Source organism: Microcaecilia unicolor, chromosome 13 (assembly GCF_901765095.1).
Source record: "Microcaecilia unicolor chromosome 13, aMicUni1.1, whole genome shotgun sequence".
NCBI lineage: Eukaryota > Metazoa > Chordata > Amphibia > Gymnophiona > Siphonopidae > Microcaecilia > Microcaecilia unicolor.
In genome coordinates, this window is record NC_044043.1 from 52,127,720 (window position 1) to 52,152,853 (window position 25,134).

General features: G+C 43.2%; 1 protein-coding gene across 1 annotated transcript; it reads left to right on the plus strand.

Moving 5' to 3' along the window:
* The first annotated feature begins 78 nt into the window (after positions 1–78).
* On the plus strand, positions 79–13,242 carry C13H17orf97 (chromosome 13 C17orf97 homolog). Its single transcript, XM_030185890.1, has 2 exons — positions 79–473; positions 12,090–13,242. The coding sequence occupies exons 1-2, from the start codon at positions 275–277 to the stop codon at positions 12,584–12,586; spliced, it is 696 nt and encodes a 231-aa protein (XP_030041750.1). The 5' UTR covers positions 79–274; the 3' UTR covers positions 12,587–13,242.
* The last annotated feature ends 11,892 nt before the right edge of the window (positions 13,243–25,134 follow it).

Sequence of the window (25,134 nt, forward strand, 5' to 3'; positions counted from 1 at the left end):
ATGGTAGGAGGTGAAGCCTCATCTCCATGGAGACGCGTCCCGGGGTGGCGCGCGACGCTGCCTGCTGCGGGGCTCGGGCGAAAGAAGAACTTTCATCGGGAAGGGAATGGAAGAGAAGTGAGAAACTCCAGGATCGAGGGTGGGCTTGGCACCGCCACCCGGGACCTTGCAGGATCCGCGAAGTGTTTCTGCATAGATAACATAACTTTTCTCCATTCTCCCCACTTCTAACATAAACTATGATTGAAAAACCTGCCTAAACCAAGGAAACTTCATGGCTACTATCACTGCTGCAGGGGAAGGGCTGTTGGAGAAAGACAAACCGAAAGTTAAGCTCGGTAGCAAGCAAGTGCCGGCCAAAGTTGTGCTGTCCAGCGACAAGAAGAAGAAAAAGACAAAGAAAAAGGAAAAAAGTGATAAAGCTTCAAGTCCCAGCAAAAAGCGAAGCCATTCTTCCACTCCTGATGAGAGAGGTGTGTGCCTGGGTCTGTGGAAATATAGGGTTGCCCAATGGCTTCTGATTCTGAATGGACTTGTAGTTCTCTGTCCATTGATTTTCCTAAGACAGAACTGCCCAGTTCTAGAACAGAGGCTTTTTGGCCAGTCCTGATAATAGGGTATTTGTAATCACTAAAATCAGATTTGCAGACCCCCCCCCCCCCCCCAATGCACCAGGATAGGGGTGTCAAAAATCCAGAACTAGCCTCAAGGGTCCTTTTACTAAGCCACGTAAGCGCCTATGCTCATCCAACATGCTGCAATTCCGAGTTATTGTGTGGCCCATGCGGTAATTTCATTTTTTACACGCACCAGAAAATATTTTTATTTTCTGGTGCGCGGGCGGTAATTGGCATTTCACACGCGTAGACCGTTACTGTCTGGTTACTGCGTGAGACCTTACCACTAGGTCAATGGCTGCCCGTAATGTCTCAGACCCAAAATGGACACATGGCAATTTTCATTTTGCCATACGTCCATTTTCGGCTAAAATTTAAAAAAGGCATTTTTTACAGTTGCGCTGAAATATGATTCTGCGCACACCCAAAACATGCATCTACACTACCGCAGGCCATTTTTCAGCGTGCCTTAGTAAAAGGGCCCCTCAAAATCTTTCTCTTGGAACAGGATAACTTGGCAGCTTTGCCAAAGAAAGTCAGAATTACAAACCCATAGCTATGAGGGCAAAGGCAGGACTTACTCAGCCTGGTCCTGATGACCAGGGACCATCTGGTAATCCTATTGTTAGGGTTAAAACCAATTTCAAGCGTTTTGATACCAGACTGTTATAAAGAAACTTCTAAGTAAATGTTTTCCTATAGTTATATTTACAAATGCAAAACTAATTTAATTGTAATTACAAATGGGTAACTGTTTTAAAATGTCATTATTCCATTATGACTAATAGGTTGATGCAGAAAGCCACACAGCTCAGCCATGCACCAATGGCTGAGCAGATTAGCAACAAAATATTCCACAGTGATGCAGTAAGCTAATGAGATGCAAATTCAAAGCATACAGAACTTGTGCACTAATCAGGGAAAATCTGCTAGACACATGGTGTACAAGGTTCTGCGGTAAGGGCAGCTTTACTGTACAAATATCTGAAGAAAACAAAAGTGCCCGCACATCTGCACATGTTCTTCTGCACATAAATGTCAGACTTGAAAAATTGACTTGCAGATAAGTAAAACTTTCACCAGGCTAATATTTCTCTCAGAATAGCTAGTGCACACATGTGCTGGTACTATTCTTTTCTTTGGCCATGCACACAGTGAAGCCTCTGCATACTTCTGCCTTTTAAAGTTGCAGGTACTTGCTGTGGTCACAGAAAAGAAAAGAGAAACTGTCAGTAAATCACCAAAAAACACTGGCATAAAATCCTCTCAGCTAACCTTTCTAGCTGTCTCTGACCTGGCAGTGAATTTCTTGCATTGTGGTCAGGTTAAAATCTAGTGTTTACTTCCATATATTGCAGTGGAATACCGATTGGCCTCATTACCATTCATTTTAATGTACTGTGCACGTTATCTCCTCCACACAACCCATTTCTGCATTTTGTGTTCATTAACATGTATATACACCTCACAGTAACTGCGTGCTTCTGCACCCAGTAGCTTTCTGCATCAGTCCCTTAGTAGTTACTTTTTACTGTACTATTTGTAGATCTAAAAGTATTTTTTTTTTCAAATGATGCATATCTATGGCATTTGCTGCCAGGGATTGTACATAAGTACATAAGTAATGCCACACTGGGAAAAGACCAAGAGGCATATTTTCAAAGCACTTTGGGAGGCTAAGTTCCATAGGTTTCTATGGAACTTTGGGAGGCTAAGTGCTTTGAAAATATGCCTCCAAGGGTCCATCAAGCCCAGCATCCTGTCCACGACAGCGGCCAATCCAGGCCAAGGGCACCTGGCGAGCTTCCCAAACATACAAACATTCTATACATGTTATTCCCGGAATTGTGGATTTTTCCCAAGTCCATTTAGTAGTGGTTTATGGACTTGTCCTTTAGGAAACCGTCTAACCTCTTTTTAAACTCTGTCAAGCTAACCGCCTTCATCACGTTCTCCGGCAACGAATTCCAGAGTTTAATTATGCGTTGGGTGAAGAAACATTTTCTCCGATTTGTTTTAAATTTACTACACTGTAGTTTCATCGCATGCCCCCTAGTCCTAGTATTTTTGGAAAGCGTGAACAGACGCTTCACATCCACCTGTTCCACTCCACTCATTATTTTATATACCTCTATCATGTCTCCCCTCAGCTGTCTCTTCTCCAAGCTGAAAAGCCCTAGCCTCCTTAGTCTTTCTTCATAGGGAAGTCGTCCCATCCCCGCTATCATTTTAGTCGCCCTTCGCTGATGAAACTTTAGTTATTTAGCTGAGTTTTTAAAAAGCCTGGCTAAGTTTCTATGGGCCTCTTTTATTGAACCACGCTAGTGATTCCTGTGCTACAAATGCAACACAGCCCGTTCAGATTCAATGGGCTGTAGCGCATTTGCCATGCTGGGAATCGCTAGCATGGTTTGTTTATTTGTTTGTTTGTTTATTTATTAGTGACATTTATATCCCACATTATCCCAGACAAGTTTGCGTTCAGTGTGGCTTACAATAAACAGTATAGGATACATAACAAAGAATAATGCATAAGAAAGTAATTTGTTGTAAGAATCCAATTTTACAATACAGTATCATAAACATACTGGGATAACTATGGATGTTTAACATTTTGAAAATCTATTATGAATGAGAAGTTGTACATGATGCAAAGAGAATGTTAATGGTAAATAGAGTAATAATCAATTCAGGTAATAATGAATTGTTTGAGATATGGTCGTTCTTTGTGAGGGTTTGTTTGAATAGGAATGATTTGAGGATTTTGTGGAATCTAGTATATTCCTGTATATTTCTTATATTGGGTGTTAAGGAATCCCATCATTTGGGTCTTAGGTAAGTGAAGTCTGCAGAGTGAACAGTTTTGTAGATCACATTTTTGCAATTTTTTTTTGTCAATTTAGGAGGTGTAGTCTGAGATAGTTTCTTGCCTCATATTTAGTGTTTCTTTGAGGTTGGTTTATTAATGGTACCGTATAGTTTAGTAAAAGAGGCCCTATATTTGCAAATATCTGGAAGTGAAACATCAGGTCTCTGTTAGGCTTAAGAAAATGTCTTTTTGCAATGATTGAATAAAAATTTTTAAAAATTGTTTTTGATAATAAAATTGAAAATGTAACAAAAATAGGTTTTCTGAGTAAGAACTGACCAAGAACTGAGTAAGAATGCCGGCGTCGGCAGCTCAGGACACTTTCACTGGCTGCTGAGATTGGCTGAGGGAAATTATGGCAGGCTTTGCATGTCATCAGCTGTGGGACTTGGGCAAAGGAGCCAACTTTTCAAAATTATTGGGGGTGCTAAGCCCAATGAAAATGACCCCTCCCTGGACACATACAAGGAATTTTCTCAATATTGAGGGTGCTCAAGCACCCACAGAGCTGGCTCCTATGGACGTGGGGATTCCCGCCATCTGCACCAAGGGTGCACCTTGCTGAGTAGGCCTGAGCCAAAAGTTCTCACCACATGACACTGTTGAAAACAGAAATGCTGGGCTTGATGGACGTTGGCAGGGGCAGCTTAACTTCTGAAAGGGTGGCAAAGAGCAGCTGCAGACAAAGCAAAACAGAGATGCTGACAGCCACAGAAACTCAAAAGAAACATCAGAGCATACTTTAACCTACAGGGAGGGTGGACAATTTTTAAATAAATCACTGCAGTAAATGGCATTTGGAACTTGCCTTCCTTACTTATGTATGTGAATAGATACATAGATATATGTGAAATTAAGTTTAATATTTTAAAGTATGAAGTATGTGTTTTACTGGGAGGGGTGGCGCTGGGATGATCATCATTGAGTTTAAATATCAAAATCTTAGGGAAGAGCTGAAAGTTATTTGAGGTGGTGCAAGGCTGAAGGGTTACCTAGGGCACCTAATACCCTTGCGTTGGCCTTGGATGTTGGTCTGGTCCACTTCTTGTTTAATCTTAAGTGTAATCTGTGTTTTCCTTTGTTCACAAAGTTGAAAACCCTTTGTCACGTGTTAAATCTTTGTAAATTGTACATGTTCTCTTTTTTAGTCACTAGATGGTGCTAGTGCAATGTTGTCAAGCCAGAATCTTGCCAGGGCTATGATCTGTGAGAAAAAACATCCTAACTCTTGTCCATTTGGTTTGACCCCTCTGCTCTAGTATCACTAATGACAGAACATTCTCCCTCTTGTCTCATAGTTTGGCAGTTCCCTTCCAGAAAACTAGGAGTTATCTATCTGAACGTCAGACTTCAGGACAACCGTGGAATTCTGTTTCAAATAATTTCCTTTTCCACACATTGATGTAGACTAAGCAGCAATCACATGAGAAAGATGAATGGTGTTCTCAGTTTCCTTTCATTGTTTTCCCTATTCCCTTTACCACAGTAAATACAAAGTCTGTTAGGACATGAAGGACCTTATGGTGGGATTTATAATGATTTTACAACTTTATTTTGAAGAGGAGAGGTTGCTGGGTGGGGAGGAATGCTGTACACAGGTTTGGACCTTGTGTGGGAGGCAGAGGGGTAGCTAATGGCACAGTGAAATGATCATCAACCGTTGTCACACAGGGACGATGCAGAAAGCTCCCACAAGTCAAACTGCGTGGCTACCACAAAGTTAATGTGAAACTTACTGGTTGAGGAATGCAAATAAGGGTTGACTGCGGGTGATAACTCACGTGGAAACCATGACCACACACTCCATTAAAATGAATAGTAATGCAGTCATTACCAATGCTTCAGCAATACAATGGGAAAAAAAAAACGGGTTGACAAATGCACACAACAAAGGACATTTTTTGTGAGGTCGGGGGCAGTGTAGAAGGGTTGGTTGAGAGGATTTGGTCTCTAGTGTCACCCTCTCTGTCCCCCCAACCCAACCACCCTGCCTTAGACAGCTTTCTGCAATGGTCCCTGGCATCTAGTTGCCCCTCTTCCTCCTACGGATCAACCTTTCCCCCTGTCCTCATAATTGGGGGGGGGGGGGGAAACAAGTCCTTGATTAGCTAGTGGCTCCCTTTCATCCCTGATCTGACCCCCCTTCTCCTGACTTGAAAACAAATTCCATGGTGTCTAGTGGTCCCCCTCCCTCCTCGGCCCAAACCTCCTTCACCTGACTTAAAAATTCAAATCGTTGGTGTCTAGTGGAACCCCTCACCTCTGACATCTCCCCTCAAGCCCACTTGAGTCATAGTTTAATGAGAGGCAAGTTCAATGTCCACTTGATCTTACCTCTGGCACTGCCATGTTGACTGCCCAATGCATCCTAGGTTGCACTATGTGGGGCTGGGCACCACCAAAATGGCAATGCCAGAGTCCGCAGTGAGTGGGCATCACTCTTGCCTCTCATTTACAACTTAGATGGACTTGGTGGCTTGGGGATGGGATTTGGGGTGTAGGATGCCACTAGACACCAGGGATTTGAATGTTTTAAGTTAGGAGGGAGGGAGAGAAGTAGGCCACCAGACACTAGGGAATTATTTTTTGAACTTGGAGGGAAGGGGAGATCAGGAAGGGGAGGGAGGAGGGCCACTAGGCACCAGGGACATTTTTTTTCATATTGGGGGGAGGGGGAGCAACATTTTTTTAAAGTGTCACCATTCTTGGGCCAATTGCCACTCAGGCACTGACAGGGAGGGTGAAATTTCACAATGAGCCACTGATTAAATTTGCCAGCTCATTACACACTGCATACTGTGGTATTTTGTCTCGCTAATTTTGCGGTAGAAGCTGTGCAGGATTCTGCTTAGTTAATTACTTTACCTTGTTGATTCTCAATCAGATTAACATGTTATAATTTATTTATGCTCAATTTTTATTTATAAACTTCATCTGATTATGTAATGGAAAGGAGCCACACCTAGAGCCCTAAAGGGAAGGAGATGTGACTCCCAGGCTGTCTACTGGCATAATGGCAGTGGTATAATACCAATCTTGTTAAGTGGCTTTTGTACAAATATGCCCCCTGTTGGTATGACACTCTGTTTTCATAAAATACTTTACAAAAGGAAAGATCAATACAATATAATATAATCTAGGCAATAACTTTTATTTAAATAATGTAACACATTTCTCGACTAGCTTTTGTGTGTTGCTTCTTTTCATCAGGTCAAAACAGAATGAATAAAAGTTGACATTGCATAAAATACAAGTGAGTCATAGATTACATTCCGATATGGATATGTACAATTATCAGACTTTGTAGAGAAATCTTTTGTTTTACGTCCAAAACAATATGGTTTCAGATCTCATTTTAGTACAGAAACAGTCCTGAAGTGAAATGTACTCTTACTTAGATATCTGTTTTGTCTACTGTTCCACTACGGCGTTCATAGTGCTTGCTCTTTAGATACCCCAGTTACTGAGCCCATAGTAAGGCTTAGTCCCTTCTTTCATGCACCATAAATAGATCTTTTAGCCAGATATCAGGCTTAGAGTTATATTTGTGACCCCTGAGGCAGGTGGCTATGCCCACCGAAACACGGCCCGTGTCAGGTCCCATTGCACTGGTGCTTTCAATAAAGATTTGAAGACCTCATCCCCATGGCCAATCATCATTTGTTTCATCCTCTACTCTTTTCTTGACTGTGGTTACGTATGTAGAGGCTCTGCTCCTGCTTTTACTCGGATAAGCACCATATTGTTCTTGCAGTTTCTTTATATTTATCAGCTGCTTTTGACTAAATTAACCATTCTCTATTACTAGCTAGGCTCTTGTCTCTTGGGGTATCTGGTACAGTTCACGCTTGGTTTTCTTCATTTCTCATGGGTTGTTCATACAGAGTTCTCACCACCTCGTCTGTGTCATCTCCTTGTTCTTTATCCTGTTCCTCAGGGATCAATTCTGTCCCCTCTTGTGAGTCCTCTTGCTGCCCTTATTCAGACTTTTGGTATCTCTTGTCATTTCTGTGTAAGTAATATTTTTTTTTGTTACATTTGTACCCTGCGCTTTCCCACTCATGGCAGGCTCAATGCGGCAGGCAATGGAGGGTTAAGTGACTTGCCCAGTATCACAAGGAGCTGCCTCTGCTTGAAGTGGGAATCGAACTCAGTTCCTCAGTTCCCCAGGACCAAAGTCCACCACCCTAACCACTAGGCCACTCCTCCACTGTTGCTACTATTTGAGATTCTATTCCACTAGCAACATTCCATGTAGAAGTCGGCCCTTGCAGATCACCAATGTGGCCGCGCAGGCTTCTGCGAGTCTGATGTCCTGCACATACGTACGTGCAGGACGTCAGACTCACAGAAGCCTGCGCAGCCACGTTGCTGATCTGCAAGGGCAGGCTTCTACATGGAATGTCGCTAGTGGAATAGCAACATTCCATGTAGAATCTCCAATAGTATCTATTTTATTTTTGTTACATTTGTACCCTGCGCTTTCCCACTCATGGCAGGCTCAATCTGGCTTACATGGGGCAATGGAGGGTTAGGTGACTTGCCCAGAGTCACAAGGAGCTGTCTGTGCCTGAAGTGGGAATTGAACTCAGTTCCTCAGGACCAAAGTCCACCACCCTAACCACTAGGCCACTCCTCCACTTTCCCATAAATCCTTTTTCGCCAGATATCCATGCTCTACAAGATTGTTTATCATCAGTTTCTCAGTGGCTTGCCTCCTATTAGCTAGTATTGAATGACCCAAAAACTATTATGTGCTGGTTTACTGGGAGATGCCCAGTACCAGACTTCTCCTTAAATTTGCTCGGGACTACGATCCAGTCTTCTGAATCGTTTTGTTACTTAGGTGTTATTTTAGATTCTCAACTTTCTTTTTTTTACAACAAATCTTAGCTGTATGCAAATCCGGTTTTACTATTTTAAGGCAATTATGCTCCGTTAGATGTTATTTTGACCACGACACTCTCCACTCTCTTGTCATTTCTTTGCTTACCTCTAGGATGGATTATTGCAATATTGTTTATTTAGGTTACCCTCGTTCGTGTTTAAGAAAATGACAAACTCTTCAGAACACGGCCATACGTCTTCTGTGTCATGCTCATTGATATGATCACGTTTCACCTTTACTCCGTGAACATCACTGGCTCCCAGTTGAGCAACGACTTATTTATAAGACACTATTACTTGCTTTCAAGGCTATCCGATTTGGCCTTCCGGATTGCTTATCTTCACTTACCATTCCTTATTCGCCATCCCGCCCCACTTTGGTCCCTTAATGATCACCTTTTAGTTATTCCAGGCCCTAAACAGGCCAGCGTAGAATCTACTAGGCATATTTTTTTTTTACTGCTCCTTCCCTTTGGGATTTGATGCCCTTGTCACTTCGTGCTGAACACTCTTGAAAACAATTTAAGATCTCTTTAAAGTTGTGGCTTTTTACTCACGTTTTTAACAACAACTGAAATGTGTTGTGTCATGGCTGCTAGATGGATCTACCTTTATACCCTTTTCCTTGTTCTCTGATCACCTTTTCCATGTCCAGGTCCTTCCCTCATTCTTCCTCCCTTTTTAAGAATGCTCTGTGGGGGTCTTTTACTAAAGCTTAGCATCTGCAGCAGAGCCCATAATTCAAGCTAAGCTTTAGTAAAAGACCCCCCTGTGTGTTTGAATTTTCTTTCCTATTATCCATTGTAGTTCTTTTCATTACTTTTAAGTAATTGTAAATTTTTTTTTAGATTGTACACTGCCTTGGTCTGCCAGTTAGTGAAGGTGGTATAGAAAGTATAATAAAAGAAATATCCATGATTAAAAGTTTTTGGGTATTAAAAAAAAATACCAATCATATGGTTTCTTTTACTTAGGTGCCCTAATGGATTTAGCTGCATTAACAAATTAGCATGTGTTAAGTGCCATGCAGCCCATTTTATTCCTATGGGCTTCTTAGTATTTAGCACACACTAAACCCCTTGTTTACTAAAGCTTAGCTTGAGTTATCTACAGTAGGGCCCATAGGAATAAAATGGGCCCCGCTCCAGATAACTCAAACTAAGCTTTAGTAAACAGGGGGGTAAATCTGTTAGCACACCTTAGTAAAAGGAACCCATAGTGTTTAATTATTGGTGGGAAAAAAAGAGAGAATGGAGCAAAACACTTCAAAGAAAATCAATAAATATACGTCTCCAAAAGATCTATATTAATACCCCCCCCCCCCCCGGGGGGACAAATCATAGAGTGGAGGAGTGGCCTAGTGGTTAAGGTGGTGGACTTTGGTCCTGGGGAACTGAGTTCAATTCCCACTTCAGGCACAGGCAGCTCCTTGTGACTCTGGGCAAGTCACTTAACCCTCCACTGCCCCATGTAAGCCTGCCATGAGTGGGAAAGCGTGGGGTACAAATGCAACAAAAAAAAATCATAGAGTAAACATAATGGAGAAAAGCCTTGTTGGAAAAAAAATGCCAACACACTCTCTAACAGTCTCTCAACTTGTGTTGGTTGAGTCTTCTTGCAAATCAAATCACAAAATGCATTGAATTGCATTTACTAATTATACAACCTTTTACCCGTGATTGACATAATTGCCATCCTGGGAGATTGTTAGAGGGTGTGTTGGCATTTTTCACTGAGATTTTCTTTCTCCACTTGGATCAGTATTCTTACTGATTTTCTGTTTAAATATTGACCCAATTATTTCTAGATAAGCAGTACTGTTGGGGATGCCTGGGTTAATGTAAATCCCCAGAGCCAAATGTGTAAGCACAGAAATGTTAATCACAGAGGAGGTGATCCACCAAGTGACTTAATCACAGCCACACAATAAATGCTGGAGGCAGAGGTTCTAAAGTTACCCAGTTCCAGGCTAGAGATTTTGAGACAGTCCTGGATTTCTGACCACCCCATTCTAGTGCATTGTGGAACTTGCAGCACTGGTTTCAGTGGGCAGGATCAAAGCACTTTAAATCCCACACTACTTTGGGTTGTAAATTCAAAACCAGAACTGGCCAAAAAGTCAGCTTGGCATATCTTGAGAGGTGAAATGTGAATCTGGTTACCCAGAGTTGGAAGTTTTGTTAACTCCTGTGCTTCACTGTCTGCCTGAGCATGACAACACCAGACAGTCAAAATGCAATGCTGGAAGGAACAGGGGCCATATGTATCCAACTTCATTGTAACAGAGTATGTTAAGTGCAGATGTGGGAGTAATAGAGGAAATTAATATTCAGCCTTCCTGTCATATAAATTAATAAATAAAAGATAGGGGGAGGAGGCAGGACCAGTGTTACAGGGGCTACAAACAGGGCAATTGCTGTGAGCCCCCATGCTACCAGGGGCTCCACTCATTATATAAAATAATGAGTGGAGTGGAACAGGTAGATGTGAAGTGTCTGTTCACGCTTTCCAAAAATACTAGGACTAGGGGGCATGCGATGAAACTACAGTGTAGTAAATTTAAAACAAATCGGAGAAAATGTTTCTTCACCCAACGCGTAATTAAACTCTAGAATTCGTTACTGGAGAACGTGGTGAAGGTGGTTAGCTTGGCAGAGTTTAAAAGGGGGTTAGACGGTTTCCTAAAGGACAAGTCCATAAACCGCTACTAAATGGACTTGGGAAAAATCCACAATTCCGGGAATAACATGTATAGAACTAGTAAAAAAGCCCCGTTTCTGATGCAAATGAAACGGGGGCTAGCAAGGTTTTCTTCAGAATGTGCATGTGGGAGTGTGTGTCCCTGGCCTCTGCCCTCTCTCCCTCCCCCTCCCCCCTTCGAGTCCAGTCCTTCAGTGTTAAGTTTCCTGCTGTTCTGTGTTTGTGTTACAGAGAGAGTGAGGGCATCTCTCTCCCCTCCCCCTCCGAGTCCTTCACTGTTACAGAGAGAGGGATTTCCTGCTGTGCTGTTTTCCTTCACTCATGGGGAAACCGGATATCTCTGGCGCTTCACACTTCCGGCTGGAGGCTTCATAGAACGTTGGTGGTGCCTTTTATATATATAGATGTTTGTACGTTTGGGAAGCTTGCCAGGTGCCCTTGGCCTGGATTGGCCGCTGTCGTGGACAGGATGCTGGGCTCAATGGACCCTTGGTTTTTTCCCAGTGTGGCATTACTTATGTACTTATGTACTTACTTATGTACTAACCAAACTCAAAACTGAAGGTCAGGAGATACACCCAGTGGTGGCCTCTGCTCTCTCCCCCCCCCCCCCCCCCCCCCAACATGTTTAACACCAACCCTGGGGAAAGGAGAAAAAGTTTAAGAGGCTTTGACGTTGGCTTCAGAACTTTTAGTACAAGAACAGTGCTGGGCAGACTTCTATGGTCTGTGCTCTGAGAATGGCAAGGACAAATCAAAATCGGGTATACATATAGAGTATTGCATACCATGTAAAATGAGTTTATCTTGTTGGGCAGACTGGATGGACAGTACAGGTCTTTATCTGCCATCATTTACTATGTTATTATGTAAGGTCAGCTGAATTTCTGAAATTCTTTCCTGTCTGGATGGGTAAATTAGGCTCTATGGTTTATAACTGTGTTTTCTTATTGAACTGTCATTATGGCTTTACAGAATTTGAAGGACTAAAAAGTTAATGCTTGTTTATTCCACAGATAAACTTAAGAGCAAAACTTGGAAGGACCAGCCCATTGCAGCATCTTCTGAAACACAAGTGGATGTCATCAAGGACCATGAAAGCAAATTTTCCTCGGTCTCACTTTCTTGTAGCATAGAGCAGGACCTTGTAGAGCAAATTAATGAGAGCTTGCGATGGCATGGGATTCTGGACAACCCGGAGGAAGAGGAAGAAAGGATACGCATGTATAAAATGAACAGGAGGAGGCGCTATTTCTTAGCTGCACAGGAGCGCATGTTTAGCGACTCTACCATCACTCAGGAAGCAGAAGAGGATGTACACCTTGTTCAAAATCAAGGTGGTATGAGGAGCACAAACTATCCAGGGTACCCCAGTAAGGAGCAGTCCAGTGCCTATTTCATAGGACATGGAGCACAAACGGTTCTCAAAGAAGAACTTGGTATGAAAATACCAGACCTGACTCTTCCGTCCTTTGCAAAGATTTCTCAGGATTGTTATAAACCATTTGTGTAATTTGTTGTGTGTGCTCCATTCTGTGCTAGATGGAAAAGTGGTGAACTCAGCTTCTAAGTCTTCATTTTTTAATTGGGATTTTCCTCGGGTTTTTTTTTCTCATTGCCAAACGGAATTTCTTTTCGTTTATACGGTGAAACTGGCCGGGGAAACGCAACTGGTGCTTTTCAAGTAGCTGAATTCACTAAAGTCTTAGGCAGCCATTCTGTAAATTGGAGCCAAAATTTAGGCACCCCCAGTGCTGAGCACCAGTTCTGGAACAGCATCAGCACCAAAATGTAAGTCGGCACTGTGGCGCTTAACGTTAGGCGCTAACGGTTATGCCAAGTTAGTAGCAGTTGTAACTGTTGGTACTTAATTGTGTCCTAAAATCCACGTAACTTATAGGAACAAATATTCAGCCGGTGGCAATCAGCGTTTTGCTGACTACCACCAACGCTAAACCCCGGAAATTCAATGCTGAGCTATGTCCAGGCACTGGCATCCATAGGAACCGGCTCTGTGGATGCTTGTGAGCATCCCCGATATTGAACAAACTCCTTTACGATGTTCAGAGAAAGGTCATTTCCTTTGGGTTTAGCATCCACAATAATTCTGGAAAGTTGGCTCCTATGTCGGCTTTGAATTTCCGGGTTTGCAGAGCCAGCTAACACGTAGGGGCCCCTTTTACGAAGCTGCAGCAAAAGGGGGCCTGCGCTGGCATCGGCACATGTTTTTGACACTCGCTGAGGCCCCCTTTTACTGCAGTGGGTAAAAAAGGCAGGTCTTTATTTTTTTTGGGGGGGGAGGAGCACTTTCCGCCACCCATTGAGGTGGTGGTAAGGGCTCCCGGGCTAACCCGGCGGTACAAAAATAAATATATTTTTGTAGCACCAGCTACGACGGCGTGCTGGGGGTGGGAAGTAAAGCCGGGCTGCTGCGGTACTCCAGCACTACTTCCTTTTTAGCGAGTGGTAAGACCACATTGGGCTTACCCTCACTTTGTGAAAGGACCCCATAGTCCATTAACTGACATAATCAGCACTTAACCAGCTATGGGTTACCAATTAAAGATAGGACTGGCTTTTACGTGGCCCTGTTTATGTGGTTAACCTGACCAATTAAGTGCACTTAACTGCCCAAATCCCGATTCTGCCCCCTAAATAGCTTTCATTTTGGCACTAGCCAATTATTTTCAGTCATGCTAACCGGTTAAGTGCCACTGAAAATGACCAGTTAGCCCCATACAGACAATTTAACAGGCCAGGAGCCATTTCTGGCTGGCTAAATTACATTGAATATCAACCCCAACATTTTGGGACCCATCACCCAACCAGAATGCATCAGAAGTTCCAGTTCCAACCCCAGCCTGACCTGCCCGCCCTCTTCTCCCATAACAGCCCTCCTTTCCTTCCTGCTGCCCAGCGTTTAAAACTTATTTTATCTCAAGTCGCCACAGCAGTGAAATCAGCAGGCTCACCTCCAGCCTTCCCTTCCCTCTCAGTGTCCCACCCTCCTCTGATGTAATTTCCTGTTTCCATGAGGGCGGGACACTGAGAGGGAAGGGAAGACCAGGGGCAAGCCTGCTGCTTTCACGACCGCCACAACAAGTTAAAATAAGTTTTAAACGCTGGGCGGCAGGAAGGAAAGGAGGGCTGTTGTGGGAGAAGAGGTCAGGCAGATCAGGCTGGGGTTGGAACTGGAACTCGGGGACTGAAGGGGCAGGTGGGGTTTAGGGCGAGTCACTGGACATGGATGGGAGGGGAAGGCAGAGGAGCATTGCTGGACATGGAGGGGAGGGAGGGCAGAGGAGAATCACTGGACATGGATGGGAGGGGAGGGCAGAGGAGAGTTGCTGAACATGGATGGATGGAGAGGAGGGCAGGTGAGAGAGGAGAGTTGTTGGACATGGATGGATGGAGGGGAGGGCAGGAGAAATGCTGGACATGGATGGAGGAGAGGGAAGACAAGAAGGAGATACACATGGATGGAGGGGAGAGAGGAGAAATTCTGGACATGTATGGAGGGGAGGGAAGACTGAAGAAGGAGATGCACATGGATGGAGGGGAGGAGAGGAGAAGTTCTGGACATGGATGGAGGGAAGGGAACACAGAGGAAGGAGATGCACATGGATGGAGTGGAGGAAAGACAGGAAGTAGATGCACATGGATGGAGGAGAGAGGAGAGGAGAAATGCTGGACATGGATGGAGGGGAGGGAAGACAGAGGCTCCCTATCCGTTTTCGCATCCTGTTCAAACTTCTTCTACTAACCTATAAATGTATTCACTCTGCTGCTCCCCAGTATCTCTCCACACTCGTCCTTCCCTACACCCCTTCCCGTGCACTCCGCTCCATGGATAAATCCTTCTTATCTGTTCCCTTCTCCACTACTGCCAACTCCAGACTTCGCGCCTTCTGTCTCGCTGCACCCTACGCCTGGAATAAACTTCCTGAGCCCCTACGTCTTGCCCCATCCTTGGCCACCTTTAAATCTAGACTGAAAGCCCACCTCTTTAACATTGCTTTTGACTCGTAACCACTTGTAACCACTTGCCTCCACCTACCCTCCTCTCTTCCTTCCCGTTCACATTAATTGATTTGATTTGCTTACTTTATTTATTTTTTGTCTATTAGATTGTAAGCTCTTTGAGCAGGGACTGTCTTTCTTCTATGTTTGTGCAGCGCTGCGTATGCCTTGTAGCGCTATAGAAATGCTAAATAGTAGTAGTAGTAGTAGTAGGAGGAGGAGATTGCACATGGATGGAGGGGAGAGGAGAAATGCTGGACATGGGTACTACTACTTATCATTTCTATAGCGCTACTAGACATACGCAGCGCTGTACACATGGATGGAGGGTAAGGAAGAGAGAGGAAGTGAAATGAACATAGGTGGAGGGGCGGAGAGAGAGGAGAAATGCTGGACATGGATGGAGGAGAGGGAAGAGAGAGGAAAGAGATGCATACTGATGGAGATCAGGGCAAGGGAAAAGAGGAGAAAAACTACACATGGATGGAGAAAATAGGCAAAAGCTGGATCCACTCTATACCTTCTCCAGTCAAGTTCGCGGCGGACCCAGCTTTTACCTATGGATGTAGGGCACGAAGTGAATAAGGAGGAAAGTAAATAAATAAATGGAAAGGAAGCCATGGAAACAGAGTTAAGAGAACAGATAGAGAGCAGCAGAATCAGAGACTGGGACCAACATGGGACCAACATGATCAGAAAAAGAAAGTCACCAGACAACAAAGGTAGAAAAAATGTTATTTTCATTTTAGTGTTTGGAATATGTCCAATTTGAGAATTTACATTTGCCATCTTATTTTGCAGTGTATAGCAATGTGTTTCTTTCTGTTTTTCTGGTATTGTGCTGCAAGCAAAGTCTAGCTTCTTAGGATTTCATGTTAATTTTTTAAGAATTTGAAAAGGGTCTATCTCTGTTCTGCATGTGCGACTGCAAGGCCAAGTGTCTGAATAGAGATCTGTTTGTTAGGTTCTGAGGTTTTGATAACTTGTTTGCCCTGACACGCTCAATTCACTTATTCCTCAAAACTCTCACAACATTTACTACAGTTCATAATATTCTCTTTAAAAACTTTGTGATTGTAATTGTAATTTACTATGTAAGCCGCATTGAGCCTGCAATGTGTGGGAAAGCGCGGGGTACAAATGTAATAAATAAATAAATAAATATTGTTTCAGTTTTGGCAAGACTGTTGGTCTTGGCATGAGTTGTCCAGTGCTTCCCTGAGTGGGACTACAGATCTTTACTTTTGGGATATTCAGGAACACTTGGCTTTTGCTCATCAAGAAATGTATTCTGTCCTATTGAGTGGCAGAAGATTCACCACCACTGTCTGCAGCTATGGTTTGTCAATATGAGAGAAATGGCCTGTTTTGAACATAGGACCTATCACCACCAGGGGCGTAGCCAGACTTGCGTGGGAGGGGGGTCCATAGCTCGAGGGTAGGGGGCACATTTTAGCCCCCCCCTGCCGCCGCCCCCTCCCGCCGCCATTGTCGCCCCCCCGTCTCTGCCGACATCCCTCCCGCCGCGAATCCTCCCCCGCCGCCGCCTACCTTCCGTTTTGCTGGCGGGGGACCCCACTCCCCGCCAGCCGACGTCCTCTCCCGTAGAACGCAGCGGCACTGTCTGGCAGAGAAAAGTCTTCCTTGCATGCTGACGTCCTGCATGTACAATTACACAGGTATATGGTAGGCGCTATTCTGTACAATGTGCAGGACGTCAGCATGCAAGGAAGAAGACTTTTCTCTGCCAGACAGTGCCGCTGCGTTCTACGGGAGAGGACGTCGGCTGGCGGGGAGTGGGGTCCCCCGCCAGCAAAACGGAAGGTAGGCGGCGGCGGGAGCGGGTTCGCCGGGAGGGGGTCCCCACTGAAATCTACGGGGGCCCAGGCCCCCTCAGGCCCCATGTAGCTACACCACTGATCAGCACAACAGTCCCAGGGTCTCCCACAGCTGATGATAAGAAATGCAGTGGCACAGCTTTTTATACTTGTACCCTGCAACTACTTAGAGAGTAGACTCATTTTGCACACCATTCATTTTCGATTTGATATTGCTCTGTTGTTATTGTTTTATCTGACTATTGCAATAAAATATATTGTAAAAAAAAAAAACAAAAGAAAGGTGAATGTAGTCTAAGACTATTTATTTTTTGGTGGTGGCAGGTGGCGGGAGAATATTCGGTTGTGTTCATTCAGCACCCCCAATCATTTTGAAAAGTTGGCTCCTATGCATGTTCATGACCCGCCCATACTCTACCCATGTTTATGCCCTTCACACTTATGCGCTAAGCAATTTTGGCTTATTTATTACAGAATAGCGCCTACCATATACCTGTGTAATTGACAATTAGTGGCACCCATCGTGCGCATAAATGCTATCATTCTTCAATGTAGAGCTTCTAGGCCCTCAGGCACTGCCTGGTTGACCGATTGGTCTGTCCGCCCCTCCCATCAAAACACTATTCAGGAGTGGCCTATTGGTCAGCCCTCCTGAGACAGAGAAATATGCAGAGTACCTGAATGTAACTCGCCTTGAGCTACTACTGAAAAAGGTGTGAGCAAAATCTAAATAAATAATAAATAATGTGAAACCCTCTGCTCAGCATGAAGAAGTGGCTAAGAAAGCAAATAGAATGTTAACAATTATTTGGTAAAGAATGGAAAACAAAATGAGAATGTTATAATGCCTTTGTATTGCTCCATGGTGCAACTGCATTTTGAATACTGTGTGCAATTCTGGTCAACAAATCTAAATAAAGATATAGCAGAGTGGAGGAGTGGCCTAGCGGTTAGAGCACCGGTCTTGCAATCCAGAGGTGGCAGGTTCAAAACCCTCTGCTCAGCTGCAATCCACCCTGGGTGGCAGCTGACCTAGGTTCACCAATACTGAGTGTAACTCACCTTGAGCTTCTACTGAAAAAGGTGTGATCAAAATCTAAATAAATAAAGAAAATGTATAGGTCCAATTGGCACTTCCTTTTAGACACCAACTTATAGAATTGCCCTTCACAGTTCAAATAAAGGAAATAATTTTCCACCCTGAGGCTAATAAAGCCCTGGAGTAATTAGCTGTTAAGTTCAGCCATTATCTAAATACTTTTCAGTTGCAAAAAAGTATGATTGACACAAGACATACAGTTAAGAGGATCATGGGAAGGCCACTATAGTTTGAGTATTTACTGATGTGGTTTATCTCCTCTGGCTTGAAGCTGCTTTCATTTTACCAAGCTCCTGAGCTGCATAAATATCTGAAGATATTCATCCACTGTCAATTTCTTTTTTCACCTGCCAAAGAAATCAACAGCTATTTGGGTTGGCACTTAGGATGCTTAGCTCTCTCTTAACGAGATTGACTCCTGTGCACTTTCTTCTATAGGCCTCTGAATTACACAAGGCAGAGACCTCAATTCTCTTAATTACTATTTTCCACATGCTGGCAATGACCCAGGGCTTAGCAATGAAGGCTGCTGGTAATTAAGTTCCAATTCGTATGAGTGGTTCTCATTGCTATAGACTTGCCCTCTCAAGAAGGGGTGCCTCTCCTGTGTTTAAAGATGACAATTGCACTCAGCGGGAAGGAAAGAGAGCAGCACCCAACACAACTAAGACCGAGATCTGTCACCCTAGATGTCAAAAATTCCATTGTTTTACAAGCAAGCACCCCTTCTTGCACACCACTGCACTTCAGGACTAGGCCACATAGGCAACCCTTGCTGGTGCCAAATTTTAAAGGCCCATCTTATTTGTTACATTCAATTCCATCTTACCCGATGCTTTGGCTGACTGAATTGATTAGGTCACTATTAAAAGAGGGTTGTTATCCTGATTCTATTTCTGAGATAATCCCTTACCCCAATACCAACATCTCTGAGTGCAGATCTGACCATAATAGAACATTTTAGGCCTGTTGCAGGTATCCCTTGGATTGCTAAATTTATGGAATTTATAGTTTATCAGCATTTTCAAGATTTATTTTTACCAATGACTGATTACATTTTTCCCAACATGTTTTCCGTTCTTTATACAGTACAGAGACCTTGCTGTTGACCTTTACAACTGAACTCAAAGATATTCTAGGTAGGAGTGGTCAGACTGCTCTATTACAGTTTGATATTTCGGCAGCCTTTGATACCATAAACCACTCGCTACTGCTTCATCGTCATGGCGAATTGGGTATGGGTGGAAGAGTAATTATATGGTTTGAGGAATTCTTGAAGAGAACATGTGTAGAGTTCAGAAAAATGGCCATGTGATCCACTAAATTTCTTTCTCCTAAGACAACGGCTCTTAGCCCCTCCAAATTTGGTGGTCTAATATAAGTTTGTAATATTTTCCTGTTTTATTTTGCCTAATTATGTGGTGATTTCTTAACTGTATTACCTATTCAAGTAGTAAATGCTTGTAAAAATGTGAAAATGATAAATAAAAATTAAAAAAAAAAAAAAAGAAAAGAAAAATGGTGTTGTTTCTGGGTCCTGGTTTCCTGGGAGTGGTGTTCCTCAGGGGTCCCCCTTGTCTCCTTTGCTCTTTAATATATATATGAGAACATAGGACACATTCTTAACTTCACTTGGTGTTCAGGTAATGTCCTACGATGATGACATATGCTGATGGAGAATATTTTGATTGACTCATGAGCTCATAACAATTTTCTTAAGTTAAATAGGCTGAAAACATATATGGTGTGGTTCAGGGATGTCAAGTCATTGCCACAAAATTTCCTGCAACTTACTACAGGGGAAATTTTAAATATCACAAATAAAGTTTTAGGTATTATAACCTTTGAAGACCAGATCATTGCTCTTGTTAAGAAGTTTCATTTTCGTCTCTGTCAATTAAGGGCAATTCAGTCCAGTCTCAGTGTAGAAAGTTTTAGAAGTATTGCTCAGGCTGTCCTTCTGCCTTATCTTGGTTATTGCAATTCTTTATGCGGGGAAATTACTATGAAACTTTTAAGGAGATTACAGCTACTCCAGGACACGGCAGCCAAATTAATTTTTAAGTTAATTAAATTTGAAAGAGTTTCTCCACTTCTTAAAAAATTACAACTGGCTTCCGATCTCCTCTTGTATAAAGTTTAAAATTGCTTGTATGGTTTTTAAATCTTTGACGCGTCAAAACTCAGCAAGCCTATCTAAATATTGTCTTTTGCTTTCCTTGGGTAGGGATTCTTGTGCAGTTCACTCTTACACTTTAATGTTTCTGAGTTCTAGAGGTGTGCGCTTGAAAAGTTAATTGACCAATTCTTTAAAATATTTGGCTGTAAAGATCTGGATTGATATTCCCCACCAGATTAGGGGCCCTGTTTACTAAAGCGTATTAGCATTTTTAGTGCGTACTAATGCTGGAGACACCCGTATATTCCTATGGGTGTCTCTAGTTTTAGCGTGTGCTAATTTTTAGCGCACACTGAAAACATTAGCGTGCCTACAGTGCAGCTTAGTAAATAGAGCCCTCGGTCTGTTTGTTCTTATTTTATATTTAGAAAATACTTGAAGGTTTTTATGTACTTGGATATTGATCCTGTTTGATATTATAATTTTCTTTTTTTGTGTTTTGCTTTGTACTTCCATCTAAATGTGATGTTTTCTTCTCTTGTAGTCCGCAATGAATCCAAGTGAGATATGGCACAATATAAACTTTGAATGGAATGGGACCAAGTTACAGTAAGGTGCTCTGACTGAGCCGCTTTCCACTGGGGGGGGGGGGGGATTTAAAGGCATGACATTTCCTTAATCTCCCGGGGGGGGGGGGGGATTTCAGATTCTTCGGGTATTATGAGTATTCTTCACAAAACAGTCAGCAAGTCTGAGTGGAAAAGCCTAGTGGTTAGTGCACTGGACTGCAACCCAAGGGGCCTAGGTTCAAGTCCCACTTCAGTCCTTTTTTTTTTTTTTATTGTGAGCCCTCTAGAAACAGAAAAATACCTACAATACCTAAATATATAAGATGCATGCAAGCCTGAAGGCTATTGAAGTGGTGTTCATTCAGGTACAGTGGGCATTTTTCTGGAGGACTCTCAATTACAAAAAAAAAGTTGAAGTGGGATTTGAACCTGGGTGCCTCGCGTTATAGTCCACTACAGTAACCACTAGGCTGCCCCTCTTGTCTTTGTAGCCATTACAGATGTCCATGTCCTCTGTTTTGCCCCATGCATAATTTGCAAAATGGAAGTTCAATCCGGACGTTTCCAGCACATATATATCCATCTCACATGTCTGTTAAGAATAGGCTGTATTCACATATATTTTAGGAGACGGACATCTGTTTGTGATGTTCTGACTTGGACGTCCTTTTGAAAACGCCCCTCCATGTGAATATATCGATATATGAAACACAGTTTATGTTTAAAAGTCTGATGTCCAATGATGCATATTTACAGGGTTGTTCTGAGGTGGATGATGTTGGCAGGATCATGGTTATTCAGTTTCCATATCAAAATATTCCCTGAAAGTTAAATGGGAGGGGGGCAGCAAGCTGCAAGTTTGCCCTATACTCTGGTTTTTGAGGTATTATTTTCACGTGGGGGCTCACTGTCTCTGAAGGTCTGGACACAGATTTCTGGTAAATGGAGGAATGAGAGATCCTGGAAGCTTCATTTTACTATTCACCCACCCATCCCAAGAGCATACTAACTCCCAGTCTCTCAGTGGCATTCCTAGCTTGGATTGCACCCGGGGCGGATCGCCGATGCGCCCCCCCCCCTGCGAAATGACACCTCCCCCCCCCCTGGCGAAATGACACCCCCCCCCCCCCGGGTGCACGCCGCTGGGGGGGGTGCCGTGGCATGCGCCTGTGGGCTCCAACTTTGCTAACTTCCCTCGTTTGCTGCAGCTCCCTCTGTCCCAAAACAGGAAGTAACCTGCTCCAGGGCAGAGGGAGCTGCAGCGAACGAGCAAAGTTAGCGAAGTCAGAGCCCACAGGCACGCGCCACAGCACCCCCCAGCGGCGTGCACCCGGGGCAGACCGCCCCCAACCCCCCCCCCCCTTGGTACGCCACTGCAGTCCCCATAGCCTTGGTCTTCACTCTGGGACCTTGAGGGCCACCAACAAGTCAGGTTGTCAGGATATCCCTGAGGAATTTGCATGAGAGAGATCTGCATATGATAGAGGTAGTAGGCATGCAAATCTCCTTCATGCATATTCATGAGGGATATCCTGAAAACCTTGGAGGACTGGGTGTGAAGAGCGAGAATATGAATTGCTTCACCTGAAATGGAAACTTTATTTTCATTGTCATGACTCAAGAATTAGCACCATCTTAAAACAGTTGCTTACATTTTTCATGTAATTTATGATCCACTACATGGAAAAGAAATGCAGCAAATAAACTAAAAAAACAAAGTCATGTCACAGACATTGAAGAAACCTTTTGTATCTTTGTATATTGTTAAGGTTTAGCCAGATTTAGGACACCAGCAGGCATAACAAAGGCAAAATCTTTCAGCAATTAACCAAAAAATACTGAAAAAAAACCATCCTCTGCAATATAGAATAACTTAGATTTTTCTTTTTAAAAGCTGTTTTTCTTAATGCTCATTTCTCATTAAAAAAAATAAATGTTTAAAAGCGTTTGGAAACATTTTATGAAAACGTGTCAGTTTCTCTCGTAAGACAGCAGGTGACATGAGAAATATCTTTTATAATGTAGTCTGTGCTTTGGGGTACGCTGCAGTAAGAGACATCTCTCACAGTGCCCAGTAATAATAATATTGTACAAATCATTATAGTAATCCAGAAAACTTGAGAAAAAGTTGAAATCTGAACTCATGAATAAATTTGACTGCCGAGATTTGCTCTGCTGCTTAGTACAAGGCCTATTTGGAAGAATAATCTGTATATTAAGAGGAACATGTTAAAATGTTCCTTGCTTAAGGATAAAGTTATGACAGAACACCAGCTACCAGCCTCTCCTAACTTCATGTAAACAGGTAATTTTGGTGACCAAAATTCATCCCTTGTGTGCAATCAAGGTTTCTTCTCTGTTTCACATTCTAAAATCACTCAGCTCTAAGGGGCGCTTTTACTAAGCCACGTAAGTGCCTACGTGAGCCCATGCAGCAATTCCAAGTTACCATCTGGCTACCACGTGGCCCGTGCGGTAATTTCATTTTTTACACGCGCCCACTATGCACGCTGGAAAGTATTTTTATTTTCTGGATCGTGGGCAGTAATCGCATTTTATATGCGTACACCATTACTGCCTGGTTACCGCATCAGACCTTACCGCTAAGTTCAATGGCTGGCGGTAAGGTCTCAGACCCAAAATGGACTTGCGGCAATTTTTGTTTTGCCGCACGTCCATTTTCGGCAAAACTTTTAAAAAGCATTTTTTTTTACAGGAGCGCTGAAAAATGATCCTGTGCGTGCCCAAAACACACGTCTACACTACCGCAGGCCATTTTTCAGCGCGCCTTAGTAAAAGAGCCCCTGAGCTTTCCCCCTGCTGAAATTCATTCTCTCAACATTCTTAAACCTGCAGAAAACTAAGCAACTCCAAACACCTGTCCCATGTGTCCTCATAGGCTTCCCACCAGGAAACAGAATAAGCCCCTGATGTCTGGGAGCATGAAGGCACCCTTGCTTGCAAGCTGATTCAGGAACGTCTGCCATATTTTCTCATTTCCAGTTTACCAAATCAGCTCAAATGACAAGGAAGCCCTGTAAATCTCTATCTACCTCACATACCTGTAAACCAATCAGACATTCAACATATTACAACTGAAAGGTGAGCTTTTGCATATTAGCCATCACGGGGACATTAGAGTTTTGTACGGCCATGTTCCAGTTTAATTAGCCTCCTCTGTGGCAGATACCCTGTCTTCTGGTATTAGATTAATGTGTGTTGATTTAATATGAGAAGATTGCAGAATGAGAGTGAAACAAATTGCCCTGAAGAGTGCTGAATGGACAATGCAAAAAAACTGAACAAAATAAAATCAACTGCAAGGCTATCACTGAAATAAATGTAGCACTGTACTGAGTGTTGCCACCTCACCCAGGTCATTCTGGAGAAGCTGCTTCAGTTCTGGTTTTACCCCCAGCACAGTCATGGTGTTGTGGGTCCGATTCCCTAAGAAAACAAGGAGCTCGATATTCAAAAAAAGATGAGCTTCTAAATTAATACTCCTAAATTTGTGCCCTGTTTTCAGCCAAACTTAGGAGCATAACTTTTCAGCTAGAAATTCCGCTTAATTTAGGACCTTACGAGGCATGGGCCTGCCATTCATTTGCCTAGATTTAAGAGCCTAGTGCTAAAAATCAGTGCGAAGCTCCTAACTTCTTATTATGTGTAAATTACATTGAACTCTTTTGGGTTCAATAAAGGGCTTCTTTTACAAAGCTACGCTAGCGATTTGTACACGGCAAGTGAGAGGAAGCCCACAGGAATTGAATGGGCCTTCCTCTCATTTACTGTGCAGAAATCGCTAGAAGAGGCCCAAAGTAAAGTAAATCCTTTGAATACTGGGTCCTAGGACTACACCTCTATGTTCAATAGGGCAAAAATAAGACCGGGTCAGCCCCTTTGCATTGAACTGGGTGAAGTGGCAACCTTGTAGACTGTATTAGCATTTCATTCCATTGAAGCCAAGAAACCTCAGCTTGAGCTCTCTTTCAAATGCTCTTCTCCCTTATCGTCCCATTCTCTGAGGTCTGTCCCTGGAATCATCACATCACAAATGGAAGCAATCGGAAATCAGCTAGAATCAAACCCATAACGTCTGTTTCTTCTTCAGGCAGGCCTGTGACCATAGCTGTCCTGGAAGGTGACAGAAAAGGATATTAAGGGCTTTCTCGCTGGTTTTATTTCAGACTCAGACAACAAAACTAAATAGAGAGTAAAGCTCCTTTCTCCTCCCAGAATCTCACCGATATTTTACTTTATAAAGAAGAAAGCTATGAGAACTGCAAAATACTCTCCAGAGGGTTTGTCTTCTGCAGGAAGATATTTTCAATTCTTACTAACTGTACATTGCACAAGCGTTTGTTGCTGCTGTATGGGGGGGGGGGGGGGGGGGGGTTGCTGTTTTAAATACTTGGG